This window comes from Oenanthe melanoleuca, chromosome 1A (genome assembly GCF_029582105.1).
Source record: "Oenanthe melanoleuca isolate GR-GAL-2019-014 chromosome 1A, OMel1.0, whole genome shotgun sequence".
NCBI classification, from domain to species: Eukaryota; Metazoa; Chordata; class Aves; order Passeriformes; family Muscicapidae; genus Oenanthe; species Oenanthe melanoleuca.
The window spans coordinates 36,189,479-36,209,871 of record NC_079334.1 but is presented as its reverse complement, the minus strand read 5'-3'; the positions used below and the strand labels follow the sequence as shown (position 1 = coordinate 36,209,871).

Genomic DNA, 20,393 nt, shown 5'->3' with positions numbered 1-20,393 from the left:
GTAAGGGACAGGGAAGAAGTTACAGAATGTGACAAACTGCCTGTAAATTGGTGTGGGTCACTAAGAGCAGTTCCTGGGCTCACAAGGCATCAGACGGAGCTACCACCTGTCCAAGTGCTACTTGGAGAGACAGAAAATGCAGGAAGTAAAAAGAAAAAGGGAGAGTTAAGAGGAAACCAGGAAGTTGATAGATTTGAAATTGCAAAATAGGTTACTGCAGTTAACAAATTTAATTCCATTCTTATACACTTGAATTATTCTTTAGTTTCAGAACCATCAGTACCCCTAGTATATATCTCTGTCACTGATTTTGCATTCATAATTAAGTGGCATCATTATTTTCACAGCATCAAGGCAATACACTCAAAAACTTTTTAATTCAAGTGGTTACAATTGTGAGTTACAGATCCTCATGCTTGGCTTGATTGGTAGATATGATAGATGTTTAAGTAAAATTTTGACATAATTCAATGTGAGAAATCTTTAGCCAGGTCTCGTCTAGACTTGGTGCCATCATTGTTGAAGTATATTCATATCAGAGTCATCAGTATCTGTTTTTTGATTTCTATTTTATTGTTACAGCTGCAGATTGTCTTGAGCCTGCACATGCTGCATTTGAGTGATCCATCATTACACAGTTTCCTGGGACAGCAAAATAAAGTGATGTAAAAAAACAGAGGTAGTATACCACCTCCCTTGGGTATTAAGGAGAAGCTGATTTTGCAGACATTTTCTGGCAATAAAGGGCTGAAATGTCATGAAATACTGTTGATATTTTACAGAAGCAACATCTATTAAGACTGGGCATTTCAGATTTGCAAGTAGGATTTGTTTTCCCTGCATTTCTCCCAGCAGTACTTTGGTCCCTACGCAGCCTTTTCTTTACATTTCATTGTCTAACATTTCTTCAAGCAGGAGTTAACCTGTTTTACGGAAATTTATTCCCTTAAAGCTTTGTAAGTATGTTACAGTATCTGCTTATTGCTATAACTGGATAATTTCAATTTAAATACTGCTTATTTTGGGGGATAAGGTGCAGCTCTGGGATACAATTATGGGCCTGTTGTAAGGCATAAATCAGAGAAGGTACATGAATTCACTCAAACTTCACTCCCAAGCTTGCAGCCACCCTCAGTAAATATTAATGACAATACCAAATGAGGATGAATACAGAAATGTGGAAACAAAGCTTCTAAGCAAATGACAGCTTGTACATGGGTACTCCTAAGTCTGTAAAACTTGATTCCAAGTGAAGAAATTCCACCAGAAATATTTAGTAGCTTTTCTTCAATATTCATCCCACAAAGTAAATTTTAGTATCTTCCCACTACAACCACTAATTAAATCATAGAATCACAGAACAGCCCAGGTTGGAAGGGACTTCTGAGAGATCATCTGGTCCAACCTTTTGTGGGAAAGGGATCTTTGGTGAGATGATCTAGCAATAATCAGTCTGTCCAATCACATCTTGAAAACCTTTGATGATGGGTGCTCTACCACATCCTTATATGTCAGAGTTTTCCTTGAAACACAATAAGGCGGATTCACAGGAGAGTAGATGGACCACCACTATGATTTCTCATCAGGGAGCATTTTGTGACTGACTGATGGTATGAAGCAAGTGTCATACACTTTTTCACTTTGATAAATATCTTCCTAATAAATGTATCCTCCTATAGCAGACCACCCAGCAGCATTGGTTGCTCTGTGCTGTTCTGGGATTTGCTGCTTTAGAGCAAGGACAAGTGTTTGCTAATCCAGGCGAGATTCTAGCAGTGAAGACGGGATTAACTGAAATGTGGAAGAACCAGCTTGACCCATGCTGAGCTAAGGGGAGTATCACCAGTGTGGAAACAGCTGCCTGTTTGCAGGAAGCTACCTGGCTGGACCTGCTGAGTCACCTGTGAAGCCTTGCATAACCTGTTTGCACCTCTCTTGTCTGGTGACTGCTTTTTTTGTGGCTTTGTTCAAACAAAGCATAAAGCAAAATTAAATGCTGCAATATGATCACTGTCCAAATAGGTCTTGGAGGTTCAAACCCACACCATTAGCAAGGATGACAGTGGTTTAAAAAAACCAGAATGCATCCTGCAATTAGAGGAAACATCAGTAGAAAGCAGTAAGAAGTCTTCTGGTGCTCATTTATTAATACACTTTAGTATTTCAGTGACTATTTTTGTAAGGTCTTTGCAGCTGCAGCCCTAGCTGCAAAGCTGGGAAGATAGAAGCACATCATAAAAAATCGTGCGACTGTGCTCTTATGTTTCTTGGTAAAGGGCTCTTGTGCTGGTTTGTGCAGAGTTCAGCCCAGTGCTAGAAAAGCAATGACTTGTGCAATCCTACTCATCACTACTACTTGCTTTCCTGATATTTCATTATTTCACTTGTTGACTTCCTAAGTCCTGAAGTCATTCCACTGTCAAAAGCTGCTACCATCAAATGCTCCCCCAAAGCAGCAGCAGTTTCAGTCTGCCTTAAACTCCCAAATACCCTGGTTATGGTGCTTCCAACAGATGTGAATCATCTCAGTCCAGTAAGTGTCTCATCCTAATATAATTTAAAATGAAAAAGTGAAAGGAGCTAATTCATGATGCATTGGGATGAGAAGCATGAGTGTTACTCACCTCTGAATTCTGGAAACTCTGTCTTTTGGGAGGTGTCATAAGAAAACCAAGACATGGGTGTCAGCATCTGACGTTGCACTTGATGGTGTCAACTCAAGGAGCTCTGTAGTAGATTAAGCTTGTGCAAAGCTATGCCAGAAAAAAAAAAACATCCACCATCAACCAAACTGTAAAAAGTGCCTAAAGCCCTTATCACAAGACAAAAATGAAGTGTAATATAATTTGTTGTTTTTTTAGAGTTTGCAAGTTAAATGAACAAAAATATTCTCACATTGTTTGCCTGTAGATTTGAATAATACACCACTTATATTCAAATAGGTTTGTTTGGAATAGATTAACAAATATTTCGCTTGGATTCAGAATTTACCTGAAATAAGAATGTAATTTAGATGTTAAACTGATGTGCCTTACATTACATTTTCCTTCTTCTCTCTAACGAAGACAGTTTTTTATCATATATTTTGAGCTTGCCCAGTGGCAAAAAAAATGAATGCCTATTTATCAGTCTGTGCCCATGTCATGGAGTCTGAAAGTCCAAAAATAACTCCTGCACATATGCCATTTTGGGATTTTTGTCCCTAGTTCTTTGCAATTGTAATCATTTAAGGTCTTTTAGAATTGTTGAATATCCTCTCATGTTTGTTTTCTGCCAATATTTGAAGAAAACAGGTTGAGTTTAATTCCAGTTTCCTTTATCTCTTTCTCTGTTTTTCCACCCCTTCCTGAACTGGAGTCTGCAGCTCGCCTCTGATCCTGACTGTGAGTAAGAGGAGCCACAGAACAAGAACTCTTTTCATAGCAGCAGATACAAAGTCAGTGTCTACTGTTCTGGGCATGACACAGGACTGATCTGTTTTGTGCAATTATTTTTCTTTGCTAGTGCAAATAGTTACATAAAAGTACTATTTTATGTCCTCTGGGACTTATAATGTCTCCCTTCCCATCCAGGTTTAGGGAAAAGTGAAATATAAACTCACAAAAACAGGCAGCTAGGGCTGAAAGTTGCAGAAATCTGAGCTCCACTTTGGCATTAAGGATTCTGAGGGGTACTAAGGTACCCTCATATATATGAGAGTTTAATACAGAATTTAGTTAGAAGGCAGTTCTAAAAAAATCAGCTCAGCGTCTTCCCCAGAATCACAGCATCAGTCTTGTTTGAGGCTGTATCAGGACATGACAGAGACAGATTCACACCAGAATTATTTTATTACTCTACCCAAAAGTACCTAGAATAGGTTTCTTCCCAATTTTTTTTTCAGACAGGAAAACTGAAAAGCAGAAAAGTAAACCCATGCTGATAGGCAGCCCATTCAGAGGTACAATGCAACTTGGTATAGTGCTCTCACTCACAGGTGGGTGTGGGTGGCTGGAGGCTTTGGCCAGAAACACATCACTGCTGCTGCTTGGTTCTCAAAAATTTGTGTAATCTAATCAGGCATATGGGACCCCTTGGGACCATTCATGTTCAGAATCTCTTGTCAGCACAGAAGTTTTCTTTTTTCCTGCAGAACTGAAAAGATGTAACCCCCCAGCCCTGCATAATGGCCTGGAGCATCACCTGCTTCAGGCGTGGGGGCAGGAGTCATACATACTTAAGCATTTTTCTAGACAGAAAGTGGTACCAATATTTCTATCACTACAACTCTCCACTTCTAACAATAAAATGCAAACATTTTGATCAAAGCAGCAAGAAGATGTCAGTTTTAGGTGAAGCATTCTGCTGAAAGTAATATGCACTTGACCTTGATAAACTTCTTTGCATACTGGCTTTAATTAGAAATTTCTAAAAGAAGAAATTATGAATTTAGGCTAACTGATTCAATTCCATTTGTTCAGTCACAGAAAGGAAAGTACTTGCTTTAAGAGTTTACATGATCATCCTGGTGTGCAGTCACTTGTCCTTTACACAATATTTTAAAATGCAGGACTGAGCAAGGGTGGTAATTGACAATGTAATTGTTGTTGCTGATTTGTTTACCTACTCATCACCAGTATCTGCTAAACAAAACACTTCAAGGAACCCTTCACAAAGGAAAATGTCTGCAAAATTTATGTATTTTAAGAGCACAGCAATAAATTTTATATTAATGGTAGGAGTTGAGTGATAATGTTAAAAATTGTTCATTAAGTCTTTTTCCTTGTTTTAAAGGCTACTTTAGGATAAATTGCTTCAATTTTAACCATACAATGTAGTCTTTGGATTTCTCCACTCCTTCCCATGAAGTACATGTTTAGAATACAAGTTTTTCTCTAGATTTTGGAAGTCTTAGTTGAAGGCCTTTAGTGAGATGTGGTTCTCATTTGGGCCATTAATAATTCTGACTGTCTTTTTTCAGCAGTGAATATAATGAACACAATATCGAAAAAATAAATTAAATTTTAAAAATTATTATTAGATGTGAAAGCTGGTAGAGATAGTCAATCTCTATTGAGAGCCTGGGGACTGCCTGAAATGCAATCTGTGTCTGGCCAAACTCATGTCACCAGGCTACCCAACACGCCTCACACAAAGCTGTTAGAAAACAAGGAATTATTTGCTTCACTTGGTAATTGGTCATAGTTTTAAAAACCAATTTAATTTCATTTCATTTGTATTTCATTTTGAATCTGAATGTGTCTGACTTTAGATTCCTTCTATTAGTTCTTTCCTTGTGCCTGTTCCTGCTACAGCACTGATGCGCTGACCAAAATGAGCCCTTTCCTGATCTCTGCCCTATTTTTAAATTGTGTGTCAAATTCCAGTACAAGTTTTATCAGTGCCATGCACTGATACTAAAAACTTCTTCATTACTTCTTTGTCCAAAAATTACCTTTGCCCTTTTGCTGCAGTCAGATACCTCCTAGGTTTAGACTCTCTAATTTTTTACATTGACTAACAGATAACACTTTTGTATTCCTTATAATGATCCTACTTTTCATTTTCAAATGAGAGCTTTTTATACAGTTTCTGCTGGATACCCAATTCTTGTCATTGTTTATCACACTGACAGTGCCATATCACTTCAAGTCTGATTAGCATTAATTTTATATTTACTTTACAGGCCATTTAGGAAACTCAAAAGGCCCTAAAGGAAACATCAGTTCTCAAAGACAACTGTCTCACCAATAACTGCTATGAACCACTCATCTAGTTCTTGATGGAATGAATTTGTCCTTCATTGCATCAAAAAGTCATTTTTATCCAATTGATAGCATGTGGGTACTAAGTCAAGCTCCTGAAAAAATTAGTACAGCTATGACCTTATGTTTGAACAGTCAAAGAATGCAATGTTATCTTAGGTTTCTCTGATGAGACCTGTTTTTCAATTAGATTTTGTTGACTGCCACACATAACATTTGAATTCTTAATTTAATTATTAGTCTTTCTTCTGTGTCATTACTTTTCTTTGTGTCATCATCTGCTCCTCCCCACAGCTGAAGGTGTGACTGCCATAGTGAAGATGGGTGTATCAGGGCTTCAGTCAGTGTCCTGTTTTGGTGTGCCCTCTGTTAGAAAAACAGTGCTCATACTTGTTCTGTCAGGTGCATTCAGCACATGAACTTCATATCATGTGTCTCTGGTGCAGACCTTTCCAAAGCTTCTGTTCTTTCTCACTGGAAAAGTGAGAAAGTCTCACTTCCACCGCAGTGTTTACTGTAGCAATACATTTAGGATTGATGAAAAATTACCTATGCAGAATTTTAAACAAATGAGATGTATCAGTATATGATAATTTCCTTGCAAAGAAGAACTGAAAAGTACAAATTAGGCACATTCTTCAGTACAATCCTGTGTATATATAAAGAATGCACATGGAACCTGTAAAAGAAAAAACCAAAACAAACAGTAAAAAGCTGTAAGAACAGGAAGGTTTTCGAAGACAATGCTCCACACAGCCATGTGTCTCAGCAGATGTATTTGCCAGCAGTTACCCAGGAAAGCCTCAACCTGCTGGGCCCTTCAGGCTGTGTCCATGAGAGCTGATTTCCATTGTCTTTGCCAACCTTAAGCCAAACTCCATTCTTTTTCCTTCTTCTATTCAGCCTGAAAGAATAGCTAACATGCCAGTCAGTTTTATTGCCTGTCCACAGAAGGCATGACTGACACAAGCCAGCATCACTTTCCAGCACCAACAGTATTTTTAAAGCTTTTATAACTTGCTGACAGCACTTACGTGCTAATAAAACTAGACATTTATTTAAATAAAAGATATGCCTGAAGATTGTGTCTGCAATGATTTTTTTTTCCCTTTCCCCATTTCCTTTATTTACTAAAAGGGCTTACTTTACTTACCTCTGGAGGAAAAAAACCCAATCCATTCTGGTGTGAAAGTAATGCTGTTCAGTGACGAGGGTTCTTACTTCGGGAAATCCAATCCTTGTTTTCTGGATGGATTCTCCGTTCTTTCCTCTTTTCTTTCTCATACAACAGAGCATTAATACTATCTGGCAGAGAAAAAGGAAATTGCACTATGAATCCTTTTCATAGGCAATATTTTTCTTAGCACCAAATGATCAGTAGGGAGAGGTAGCGCTGCAGTCGTTTGGATAGGTTTGTGAGGATTGCTTTTAATTAAGGAATGATACCCAGTTTTACGAGGCAGTTATCCAGTTCTCGTGTGTGAAACTACCGGAGCCCTGCAATCAAACAGCTCGACAGGAGAACATTTTTCTTGTGCCTTTCTCCTCACCTGCTCCCACATCCCTGTTTTAAAGTACTTCATTACGGACTTTTCTTTTGCAAACATTTAAAGACTAGTGTAGCTTAGTTCACGGGAACGAAAATGAGACAGAATCCGTGTCGGTGTTATTAGCAGCTTTCGGTTTCCCCGGGGAAACGCCCGGCAGGCGCGTGCGCTGCAGAAGGAAAGCTCAGCGCGGGACAAATCCTTACGGGATCCCCGCCTGGCCCCGCCCCCTGCGCGCGCCCCGCCCCGGGCCCCGCCCCCTGCCCGGCTGCTGGGCGGGGCCTCCCGCCGCCGCCTCGTCCCCCCCTCCCATTGGCGGCGGGGGCTGCGCGTGACCGGGCGGTGCGTGACGTAGGAGGAAGAAGCCGCCATTAGGGGCAGCGGGGCCGCGGCCGCGGGGCAGGTTCTGTTGCCGTGTCCCTCCCCAGCCTCTTTCTCCGCGGCCTCGCCGGTGCTTCCCCATCCCCGCCAGCCGCGCTCCCCAGCGGGTCCCCGTCCCGGCGGGCGGCGGCGGCGCCGCGGGGCGGCCCGTTGATGTGAGGCGCGGCTCGGCGGCGGGGCGCGGATGGCGGCGGGGGCCGGCGCGGCGGCCGGGGGCCGCAGCTTCTCCTTCAAGGTGGTGCTGCTCGGGGAGGGCTGCGTGGGCAAAACCTCGCTGGTGCTGCGCTACTGCGAGAACAAGTTCAACGATAAGCACATCACCACGCTGCAGGTGCGGGCCGGGGCGGGCTGGGGGAGTGGGGGTCCCGCTGTTGTTGTCCCGCACCTCCTCGCACTGCTGGCAGTGCCGTGTCAGCGGCTTAGTGGCGGCCGGAGCCGCCGTCGCCGCTCGCTAATGGTGCCTGTCCCCCGCCGAGTTTGCTGGGAGCCAATTTTCTCGTTCTTTTCACGCTTCAAATCTAAGCTTTCAATATGTTTAGGCCTCTTTGCTGTTCTGCATGCTAACCGATCCGTTTTTTCCAGTTACGTATATGAATGTCTTGATTTGAATCTTGGAAAGTATGATGCAAAAGTAATGTTGTTATTGTAATCATTGTTAGCGGACTGATGACTAAGTGTTTCATACGTGCTGCGTTTCTGTTAATCATAATCTTCCTCATGCTCTCAAATCCTAACGCTGGTACTATCTAAAGGTTTCTGTTTAAGGAGAACAGCTTTTACAAAATGGTTTATGAGATTAAGGCTTATGATTTAATAACGGGAAAGATTCCTGAAGCTTAGCTGCTTGTCACGACAGCTGCCTGAATTTTGGCTGCGTTCTCAGTAGTACTGTCTGCTGTTATAAAGAACTACAAAGTGATGCTCGGCTAATGAAACGTGACAGGGTGCCTGCTTGAAAGTAATGGGTTTTTTCATGTTAGTGATGGATGGCATGTATGCCATGGTACAGAATAAACTGCTTGTACTGTACATGGTCTCAGAAAACACGTTTTGAAGTTTGTGTTGTGAGTGGTGTGTTAAGTCTTTCAGGATGTCAGCTTGCATAGGGGGAAGCATGGATTCAATGTATACCACTCTTAATTTTTTTTTCCTTTAAATAAAGAAACAAACCCTGTCATTTGGTGGACCAGTAGTGGGTTTAGAACTAATTCAGATTTTCTTGAAGTACAGATGAAACAGTAGGTGATGTTAAGAAGAAGAGTTTTAAGGTAGTTATGTGCTATTCTCATGCATTTAGGGGAAACTTCTTGAATCTTTTATCTCAGAAGTAATTAATAGTAAAACTTTCTCTTAAAACCAAAGCAGCATTATAGATGCACTAGAAGCAATACAGGGCATATTTAATGTTTCATAAACAGATAATGTAGCTTCATTTTTGCTGTGAAGAGGTAAAAAGAATGTTTTAGACTCTTTTATCCTATGTTCATACTCAGGAGTTTACATTGATTAATAGTAGGCAGGGTGTTTATAGGAAGCTAGTTGTAGCTGTTATGCCACGGAGGTAGTTGATACTTGATGTGCCACAGAGATGCTGTGTACCTTGTAGGTGTCAGAGGTGCAGTACAAGTGTAGCATTGAGCAAGCAATCAGATCAGTTAAAGTGCATCAAAATCACAAGTAGCTGAATTCTCGTTTCCCATGTTTTAAGAGTAGATCCGAGTAGGTTGTTGTACAATGAAGCTTATGTTTGTTCTTTGGGTTTTTTTGTTCTTTACATCTGTATTGGAAAACCTAAAATTTTAAGCAAAAAGTGGGTTGGAATACAGACTTGGATCACAAATATTGTAAAACACACTTTTAAATTGCTCCAAAATGCTGATAGATAGTGTAGCTCTAGAGCTTTTGGTTCTGACTATGTGGAGGGGGTGTGTTGAGGAGTGGAAGCACGTGCTTTCAGTTCCTACTGAGATTTCGTTTCTCTACCGTAACCACGTTTGTGGTTGCTGCCTGTGTCTTTTAACTGACTGCACATTGTTTAACAAGTGGTTTGCTTTTCTGTTCTGAGCCTCCTTGGCCACATACACATCTTACTGATTGTAAAATACAATGTCAGTTGCTGTTGGGTTTTACTGTGCATCATGTGCACTTGTAAAGTATTATCTTTATTATTTTTATTTCCCTACATCTTACAGCTCTAGAAAAAAAAATTGTAGTGAGTTCTTCCACTATTAAATTAAAAGATAATTTGAAAATAAGATGAAGAGAAACTAGGGTATCTGATTAAGCAATGAAGTAACATGTTTGCAAAGCATTCTTTGTTTTTTTTTAAGATAAAAGGCTTAATCTGATAAGGTTACTTTGTTTCATGGCAACAGTTCAAAGTATTGCACCAAATTCCTTTTGTTCCAATAAAGCCAAAATTAGTTAAATACTTTGCTCCTGGTCCAGCAAAGGAGTGACAATGATGACTCATATGAAAAAATCACTAGATTTTGAGACAGGACACTCTCTATCCACAATATTCTCTAACTTAAAAGAATAAAGTATTGCGTGGTTCTTTATGCCAGTATGTTTGCAACAAAAAGGATGGTGAGACTGTAGCCTTCTGGAAACTTCATCTAGTGATGTTATTCTTTGTATACTCAAATATATTCTTTGGTGCTAGTAGCAGAAGACTTCTATTAAAAGAGAGCAGTTTCTCCTGCCTCCCCACTCCCCTTGTGTCAATGCTAACTGGAGTGCACTGGAGCCTCTGATTTAGGGGTTGCTGTAGTTGTGTTAGTGTCAAGTCGTGTACTTAAGATTCTGATGGCCTGCATGTTGAAGTTAAGGTAGCTACTGATTCACAGAAGAAAGCATCTAGTTAGAACATTGTGGAAAAGCTGATGCAGGAAAAGTAGGGGTTTTTGCAAACAATTAATGTAATTAATAACCTGTTGGCAGACCTGGTGGGGCAGTTAGAATTGGTTCCCATTGTTAGAAATATTGAAGTGCCCTCATATTGATACAATAATTATAAGATATTAATTGGTATCATGTGAAGTGTGCTGGAATTACTCCAGTAATAGACCTACTGTCAAACTATTGGTTTTTTTAATTGGGTTAAATACCTTTTATTATTTAATTACTCAGGATAAATACAACTTCTGAATACTGCTCTCATAAATGTATGGAGTATTGCAGAATATCCAACCAGAGAGAGCTGCTGATGTGGTTCTAATTGTAGAGTTCCTGATTGCTTTGATGGATTTGGCATAACCTGGAGAAGATGTCTTGGCTATCAAGATAGTTGGGGGTGAGTGGAAGACAATGTAAGGAAGCTCCATGCTATATGCAGTGTTTGCATGCCTGACCTGCTTCTGTTGAGCATGAAGCACTCAAGGGCAGGTGCCACACACCTGCTTTCATTCAGTGACTTTCAGGAGACTCTGTTCCAGCTGTGCCTTCCTTGTGTTCCACTCAAGCCCCTTTATCAGCTCCTAGAAGGGCCTGGTGGGCATACAAAACTGAACTCACAGAAGAAAGAATTTAAAGAAAGAAAATATTTCCTACAGCCACATCAAAAGATTGGAATTTTAGCTCTTATAATTGCATTTTTCTTTTCTAAGTGCCTAAGTATTCTTCAAACCAGTCATAAGACAGTGTCAAAATATGAAAATTAGAAGCTTCAAAGAGTTGTTTGAAATTACTTATCTTTGAATTAACCATGGCCCTCTGAGTTTTTGAAAGTCCTAGGAAGAATTAACTGTTGTAGTAATTAAAATAATGTGGAAAAGTGCTCCTGATTGTAAATGGAGTCAACTCAGACTTGTGGTACTCAATTCAGTAAGTTTTTTGGAGATCAGAGAAAACATTGAAGCTTTTTCTGTGTATAATTACCTAACACCCTATAGGTAGTCAGTGGCTTTGACTTTGAAACTTGACAAACTAAGTCTTGGCAACTGACTTTTTCTCTAAACTGTCTCAAAAAACTGTGGATGTAAAATATGTTTCATTGATGGTAAATGCACCAAACCTACCCATACATATTAATTCATGAGCAGAGTCTGCTAACTGTATTCTTCAAGTATATGAACAAAATAAAGAGAAATGAAGCATTAAACGTGATATAGTGTTGATGGTTTCCTCCAGCATGTTCACAAAGCTTTCTGCTCATTACTAATCATGACTGCTTCAAATATCAGGTTCTGATCTTGTTATCAGACAAACCTGCTTGTAATCAGGGTATGTAATAGAGGACACTGTCTTTCCTTTTATGATTATGGGTCTAAGACTTTAGACTAAAACTTAATCATTACAAATTCATCAAGTTTTAATACAGAGAGCAAGTATGACAGCCCAGTCGTAAATACCCTTGCCACAGTCTCCTGTGATTAGGGATGATTTTGTGATACTAAAAAGCCTTACTTGCATGTAGGAGTCTTTTAGTGCTGGGGTATATAAAAAATGGAAATCTATATCTGAGTGATGAAAGACACTATTCCTATCAAAAACTGTAGTACCTGAAGGACAGGTTATACTGAAGCAAAACTAACCTGTGTAGATAAACCTACTTTAGTTTTTGCTCTGTCAGATAGGAGATACACCTGTGCTATTAACTGGGTCATTAGCTAAAGCTACAATGATGTGACTTTATGAATACTGAGTTCTCTGGTTTTAAATATAAATCCCCTTTGTGTGAAAGATTTTTCTGTTCAGAAATTTTCTCAAACACTTGTGTGGAATTTGGATCAACTAAGCAGGTTTGGATTGTTGGTGTTATGACAAAAGCAAGTATTGCTCAGAAGAGCTTTTTCCTTTGAGATTCTCGGTAGAATATTGAGTACTGTAGTACAGCAGATCAATAAAATATTGTCAAGCAAGCTTGATCATTGTGCCTAACAATAGCTGCTCTCCCTGTGGCCCAAGTGTTGAATTAAAAGTTCTGAAGTTGCCTCCAAGTTTTTGATTTTTAAACTGCGTGTAATACAACAAATGATGACTACTGATGAGTTAATCCTCAGGGACAGCTGTTTGAAAGCCATCAACTACTTTCTCTAGAGTTTTTAATTAAAGAATGAAAAGTTTTCTGATGTTGAAGATTTGCTACTCTTCTGTTAAGCTGTTTGTTGCAGGTTGGCTAGAGGGTCAAATCCATTTAATGTGCTGTCTGGAAGTTTTTCCAGACTTTTGACACCACAGTGAGTCCCCTCACTGTAGACTGAGGGGGTACTGTAGTGTTAATGCTTTAGTTATGTGGAACACAAGGAGCTGTAGTGATCAATTCTTTCTTGGAAAATGTCTGTTTATCTTCTGGTCTGTTCTCTCTCTGTTCTTTTTATCAGACTTTGTGGAAAGGTTTGGGGGAAAGTGCAACTTTAAAGATGAAAAGATTTTTTTTTTTTTTATTGTAATCTCATCTTGGGTCATGCAAAAGTATGGAAGTAGGGAAGTAGCTGAAGAGCAGGAGCTGCTCTAGCAAGTGGATGTTGAATGATTTTAACTGTAATACAGGAAGCACTCCAGAAAGGCACTTCGACAGCAGTCTAGGCTGGTGTGCATTGAACTGTTGTGGTCTTCTGTGTGCATTCTGGTTGCTTGTGTAGTTAAGCAGCAAGCTGGTTCAAGCAGCTTGTCTGGCCCATGACACTTTCCACTTGTGACTTGATTCTGTGGCTGGTCAGTGCTTATACAGAGAACTCTTCTTGTGCAGCAATCCAGCCTAAAATAATCTGTGATGAATGTTTAATAAAATACCACAAAGTACTTGTTTGAACCCAAATGTAAACTGAGGTAAAACTGAAAGGAAAACTGACTGTGATTTAAGACAGAAGACAAAAGTTATCCCTTGGTAATTGAATTGTTGATATAACATGTTACTGCTAATCTTTAGAATGAGGGGAGCAGGTTCCTAATGCATCAACACCTTGAGACCCTGTTCTGGTCCATTAAACTTGTATTAAATTATATTCCTTTTTTAGCCATGAAATTACAGACTTAGTAACAGAGGTGGTGTCTGAAAATGTGAATCATGCAAGTTTGGAGGAAACCAGACCTACTCAAGTTACTAAAATTAGATTAACCTTGCAATGTGCTCTGGTCCTGTAAAACATTTCCAGAAGTTAAAGTAATGGGATTCTAAAGCAGCTTGTATGTTTATTCTGAGACTTCTCAGCTCAAACAAACAAAAACACAGAACCAAAAAACAGATGAGAGTGAGTTGTGGGCTCACTTCAGCAAAAAAAAAAAAAAAAAGAAAATTACAGAAAAGGAAACTTGTGAAATACTAATGTTCCAAGATATTTAGTGATAAGTTAAAACAATTGTTTATGGTTCTAGTAACTTACTAATAGTGAACTGCTTTACCTAATTCCTGCAGATTAAAAATCCTGTTAGGCTGGTTCCTACCCAAGCTTCATGTACTCTTGTGAAATGCTTTGTGTTCAGCTTAGATTTATCAGTGTTGTGAATTCAGACTCTTTCCACACCACTCATCCTTCCCAAATCATTCAAAACAACAGAAAAAGATGTAGTAAATGATTTCTTAACCCAAATTTATTCAGACTAGGCTGCTGGCAAACTGTGGTGAAATGACTAATTGGCTTAGTATTGGCTTAGACTTCTTGCTTACAGAGTCTTTTGATCTGGAAATTTGTGTTTCATTGATTCTGATGCTTTATTGATAAATTAATTTGAAGTCAAATTATGTGTCTGTGTAAAATTTAACTACAGTCTTTTTTGCTTTCCAGGCATCTTTTCTGACGAAGAAGCTAAATATTGGTGGAAAAAGAGTAAATCTTGCAATATGGGTATGTTTACATTTTCCCCCCATAGCTAATTAGAATGTTTTCCTGAAAAAAAGTTACTTAGGCTTACTATATCTCAAGTGTTAGACACTTTTTAATAAAGTAGAATTTTTTAAGTATTTGGAGTTCCTTGAAGTATTGTTTGCTTTGTCTTAAATGCTAACAAGTGTATTTTAAATGCAGGATACAGCCGGTCAAGAAAGATTTCATGCATTGGGGCCTATCTACTACAGGGACTCTAATGGCGCCATTCTAGTATATGATATAACAGATGAAGACTCTTTTCAAAAGGTACTGGGCAGCTTTTTCATCTAAACTGCAAACTGGTTGAAAGATAATCTGTGATGTGTGTAAACAGAAGTATTCTATTTTCAGCAATATGTATTATATTTGTGAATATAATCGTGTAATGGAAGCATACAGCTTACTAGTATTCTTTGGAAGAACGGACTTCCCTCCTCTCAGGTTATTTAAAGAACACCAGAGAATTAAATTGCTCAGTTTCCAAGAGCACAGTCCTAATAAGGCCAAAGTTTTTGGTTTGATCCCTGTATGGGCCATTGATTTAAGAATTGCACTTCATGATCCTTGTGGGTCCCTTCCAACTCAGAATAATCTGTGATGTAACTCTGTGAGTCACCTGTGACAGGCTATAAACATAAACCTGGACTGCTGTCCTGGTATGCCATACTGATCTTTACGGTATAAACCAAACTATGGAAAGATACTAAGTGACATGACCTTTTACAGATCTGAGAACTCTTAAATTGCAATACATGATAATGGAGACATTACCTTCTCTGATAGGTTATTTGTTCTTCAAATCCTCATCAAAATGTGTAATTTGATGGCTAGTATTTTTGTGGCTGTATTAGCTGATTAGATTGATCACGTGAGTTTTATCTACGCTGTGTCAATCTATGTTCCCACTCTATAGGAGGTTTCAGCTGAAGACTGGTGACCCTCTTTTCTAAGTTCATGTCTGATTAGCTTTTGGCAAAACCAGTTGGACTTCTGTGTAGAGAGAAATAAGAAATTTTGGTTGTATGGGCAAGGTTTCGTTTAGCAGCAAGAGAAACAGAGTAAGGGTACAGATCCACAACACCTTAATGTAAATAGTCTGGTGTAGGGCAAGTGCTAGCAGTTAAGCACTTACTTCCACCTGCAGAATGGTGATGACTTGTGGATACTACTTCAGTGTGTGCCTTTTAATGTTGAACCCTACATACCAAAACATTTCAATGTGCAGAAAAAAGAGGGAAGACTGATTTACAGAAGTTGCTGCAGAAGTTCCACTGTATCATGTAGCCTGACTTATTTTTAGATTCTTGAAGTTATTGCCTCTCTTCACAATTATTCCCTTAAAAGAGCAGTTCCTAAGTCAATGCTGTGATCATACAACTTTTAAAGCATGACAGCAGGTTTGATAGCAGATACTCTACCATCAGCTGATTCAACATGCTTGTTCTGTCTGTTCTCTGGTGAAATAAACATCTGTTCTTTTTGCAGGTAAAAAACTGGGTTAAGGAATTACGAAAAATGTTGGGAAATGAAATCTGTTTATGTATAGTAGGTAAGTATTTTTCAACATGACTGAATTGGAAACATCTCTTTTGATTAATAGCATCTTCCAAATGCTGCTTTGACTGCTTATGCATGTCAAGGGGTAAAACTTATGTTAGATATTTAAAAATTAAACTGGACCTAGAAGTTTGAGTAGATCACATGAAGGAAAATAAGAGTTTGATGGAAAAAATGAGCTGTTTAATTGTACACTATCAGAAGTGCATTGTACAGACACCTGCAGACTGTAGTTTAATAAAAAAGGTATATATCCTTCTTTCAAGTACTCAGACTCCTGGCTTTTCTTGGTGGTATAGACTAGGTGTTTGTTTTGATAATTAAGTTTGCAGGTAGGAGGGAGTCTTAAAGCTTGGATATTTCAATGCAAATAGAATGCAACAGAAACAATCTAATTATTAGAACCATTTCATGAGGTTAGATATGTGGACATTCTACAAAAGTTACCTTTGCAGCATGTGGAAGGTGCTAATAAATCACAGAGAAAAGGGCAAAAGGCTGAATTATATAGAGGCATTTAGCTGTCCTGATCACTCTACAGAAGTAGCATTTCATTGCCTGTAAATACGCGTGTGAAAGCAGATTCTTAAATCATATTTTCCTTGAAAGTGAGACCTGTGTAAGAGCTGGTCTTTACTGGGATGGCTTGAGAAAATTGAGTACCATGCTTACATGTCTGCTTTCTTTTTGGGTAATTTTAGAGTACAAAGACTTAAAAGATTAACTTGTCTTCAACAGGTAACAAAATAGACTTGGAAAAAGAGAGACATGTTTCAGTGCAAGAAGCAGAAATGTAAGTCACACCTATTACTAATAAAACAGTCATTGCAGAATTATGCTGGAGTAATAAACTCGTGATGCTGTTAACATAGCAGCCAGCTAGGCACTGCTGGCTTATGCCTGCCAGTTGTTGAGTGTTCTGTTAGTATCTGAGTCACAGGGTGTCCTGGCTGACCAAAGTGTAGCTTGAGAGTAGTTTGTGATTAAAATCAACATTTGCCATGTAAATCCATTTCTAGACATGAAATTGTATCTAGTGTATTGCATCAGTCCTGGCAGTTTTAAACACAACTCCATTTTTAAAATTAAATAAGCGTGTGTAGACTAACTCTGAAGTCAGAATAAAACATCTTGTGATCATCTTATTCCTTCATGTAAAAGAGCTTAGAAAGATTGAGTCCTTTACTACAATGAGGCTCCATATCTGCATTTTTACAGGTATGCTGAATCTGTTGGAGCAAAACATTATCATACATCAGCTAAACAGAACAAAGGAATTGAAGAACTGTTTCTTGACCTTTGCAAAAGTAAGTATTATGTAGTTTGTTGGTAAGGAGCTCATTCATAAAGTGCTTCAGGCTTAAGAAATGCTTTGCAGGCCATATAGAAAAGTTATATTGTAAAGTACTACTTAGAACTGACTTCATTTCAGTCTACTTCAAGCCAGTTGTGTTCTATAACAGCTCTGGAAGCTTGATGTATGGATGCTTACAATATTGCAAATTCATGCTGTACTGCAAAAATGTCCTGGTCATTTGTTGGAGCACTGACTGCCACCACACATAAGTAGTAACATGAAGTCAAACTTCATGTTACTGGTCCCGCCAATGGTTGCTTCAAACCCTCTGTTTCAACTTCTTTCAAAAATCTTCTCCACTGATGTCAATTACAAATCATAAACTCAAAGCTTTAATGATGCAAATTTTGCACAGTAATCTTAACAAATTGTAAAGATCATGGTATGTGGGATGAAAATCCACCACAGGCAAATCATCCTGATAGATGTATTTCTGTGTTAAAAGAATTTCAGGAAACGGTTTCCTGCATTTCTTAAGAGATAGTTGGGTTGGGGTTTTTGGGAGGATTTTTTCTGAGGGTGGAGTTTCTTGTTTGGTTGGTTGGGGTTTTTTAACAATGTTAATGCTGTGGGTGGGTAAATCTAGCTTTTGAAGTTGCCAGCTCCAGGACACCTGAATAACCCTTAGTTACCAGGAGCTGCTGTATGTTGGGTGCTTTAGAAAAAGAATTTAGTATGTGCTTGCAGATATGCCGTGTGATACCTGAGTACTTAGTTCTGCATAACAAATAGGAAAACAGCTCTTGCTGAACTTTTGTCTCTGTGCATATAGTTCAGGGAGATTAAGATAGCAGAGTCTTAATGTAAAAATGCAGTGGAATTAATGCAGTGGAATGTCATCTAATGCACTTCTTTCTTTACAGGAATGATAGAAACTGCTCAAGTGGAGGAAAGAGCAAGAGGCAATGGCTCCAGTCAGTCAGGAATAGCAAGGCGAGGTGTACAGATCATTGATGATGAGCCACAAGTACAGAGCAGTGGAGGGTGCTGTTCTTCTGGATAATTATAAAACTGTGCATCACTGCCCTCTCAATATGAAGACTGCCATATTCCAAGTCACACATTCTTTACCAATGGAGTAATAGAATTAACAGTATTTAAAAATAATCACATGTAACACTGCAGAGACCTTAAGTGCTAAACTAGTGGCGTCTGTGACCAGAGAATTGGCGTTTTCTACAGTGGTTAACAAAGCAATTACCAATGGCCTTTTTACATATTTTTCTTTAATGAGGAATAATATGCATGTAGAAAAGACCTACTTAAAGGCTTCATTTATATTCTTTTAAATCAGATCATTATTTAATAACTTATATACATTGTTGTTGGAATGGTATACGTTTTTGCAGCTCTTTGTATTTTGTGGTAGATGGAATTGTATCACTTCTAAAATGCAAATTGATTTTTTTTTAAATTAGCAGATATCTGAATTAATATTTTTGCAGGGCCTCCACAAGCCTATAACTCAACTACTTTGATATATTCTGTTCATCTGTATGCCAAGCTGATAAAATACATTGTAAATTACATATTAAATATTTTATCTGCTTTTACAGTTGCAGGTGCAGAAATATGTACATCAGTCTTGTCAGTGATTGTGAAGTGAATAAGTCAGTGAAAGATGCAAGCTTTTCATGTGCACTGTTAAATTGCTCATTCTATCCCCCTACCTGAAAACAGCTTTGTTTTGGGTACATCCATAGCTACAGCAATTTTTTAAATCCATTTCTGGCAAGCAGCAGTATTTAGAGCATCCCCTTTCTAGAAGAGAATGCTTCTGTAAGCTGCTGTTTAACATGGAGGTGTTTGACTTGCAGCTAAAACAGTTGGTGCATGCACATACCTTGCCTCTGCAGTTACTTGGTCCTCTCAGAAGATCCCCAGAAAGTCAAAGCAACTTTAGCCCTCATCTGTCTGGTAGCCAGTAAACCAGATGCATGGGAAACTCTTTAGCTGCTTCAATACATTTGTTTCCAAAGACAGCATTATAAATTATTCATGAGCATAATTATTTTCCCCTGCAGGGCTTGAGTGAGCAATTAATTGGCATTAAATAGAACTTCTAAATTGGAGTGATTAAATTGAGGATGTGAAACTTGCCAGATGCAGCTGTAACTTTGGCGATTCTAGGCAGAATTGAACTTATTCTCAGCTTGCTCTTTCTCCTGTAAAATGTTTTGAAAAAGCTCATTTAAGTTTCAGGAGGAGGGTTTTCAGAAAAAATGTGTAAACTACTATCAAAAGAACACAAGTGGTGGTAGCTGAAACTTCAAAATGTTTTGTGCTCTGACTTTTTTTACTTAAGTTGTCATGCTTGGAAAAACAGTAAAGGTGATGTCTATGACAAAGTAGAATATCCTTGGCCTTCCTTTTTCTGAAAGGTAGATATAGTATTGCATATGAATGCACTGAATGGTGTGGGTATGTTCTGATACACAAAAAAGTAGTAGTAATGAGTTGGTCTGTGTAAGAGAAGTGTGCTGTCTTCAATCTGATTTTTATTTTCTCTGGAATAATAGATGGCTTTGATACAGACTGATCCTGGTGCATTTTCTCCTTTTTTGCCTTAACTTGTGGTGTAGATACTTTCCCTTAGACTACCATTGCTGTGCTCTTCTGATGTGTTTGCATGCATGACAGAGAAAAGTGGTCTGTTCATGTTAGTGAAGATAAAGTTTCTTGGCTGTGCAGAGCTTTGGTGTGAATCTAAAATCTGTGATTATATGTGTCTATGTAGCAACACCTGTAACTTTCACATATCTAACAACAGTGAGCTCTGACAAAGTTGAAAACCAGATTGGTTTGATCTAACACTGGTATCTGACAATCAGCCTTTAAGTGATACAATACATGAAGATATGAAGAGTGAAATTGTCAAGGCTCGATGTTCAAGAATGGAATTGCCTCAGAATAGAATTTTCAGGTTTTTTCATTCAAATTTAATTTTTTCCATCTCTGTGAATAAAACCCCAAATAGCCCAACTTGAGCTAGACTTAG

The 20,393-nt window shown here is 38.6% G+C and overlaps 1 protein-coding gene across 1 annotated transcript; it reads left to right on the top strand.

Annotated features, from left to right (window-relative positions):
* Positions 1-7,638: 7,638 nt before the first annotated feature.
* Positions 7,639-19,934, top strand: RAB21 (RAB21, member RAS oncogene family). Its single transcript, XM_056509389.1, has 7 exons — positions 7,639-8,003; positions 14,401-14,460; positions 14,641-14,748; positions 15,967-16,030; positions 16,777-16,831; positions 17,257-17,345; positions 18,259-19,934. Exons 1-7 carry the CDS (start codon positions 7,857-7,859, stop codon positions 18,396-18,398), a joined length of 663 nt encoding a protein of 220 aa, XP_056365364.1. The 5' UTR covers positions 7,639-7,856; the 3' UTR covers positions 18,399-19,934.
* The last annotated feature ends 459 nt before the right edge of the window (positions 19,935-20,393 follow it).

Coding starts and splice junctions, on each gene's coding strand:
- RAB21 (XM_056509389.1), top strand. CDS start 7,857: ATGGCGGCGGGGGCCGGCGCGGCGGCCGGGGGCCGCAGCTTCTCCTTC. Junction 8,004..14,400: donor AGCACATCACCACGCTGCAG/GTGCGGGCCGGG, acceptor TTTGCTTTCCAG/GCATCTTTTCTGACGAAGAA. Junction 16,031..16,776: donor AATCTGTTTATGTATAGTAG/GTAAGTATTTTT, acceptor TGTCTTCAACAG/GTAACAAAATAGACTTGGAA.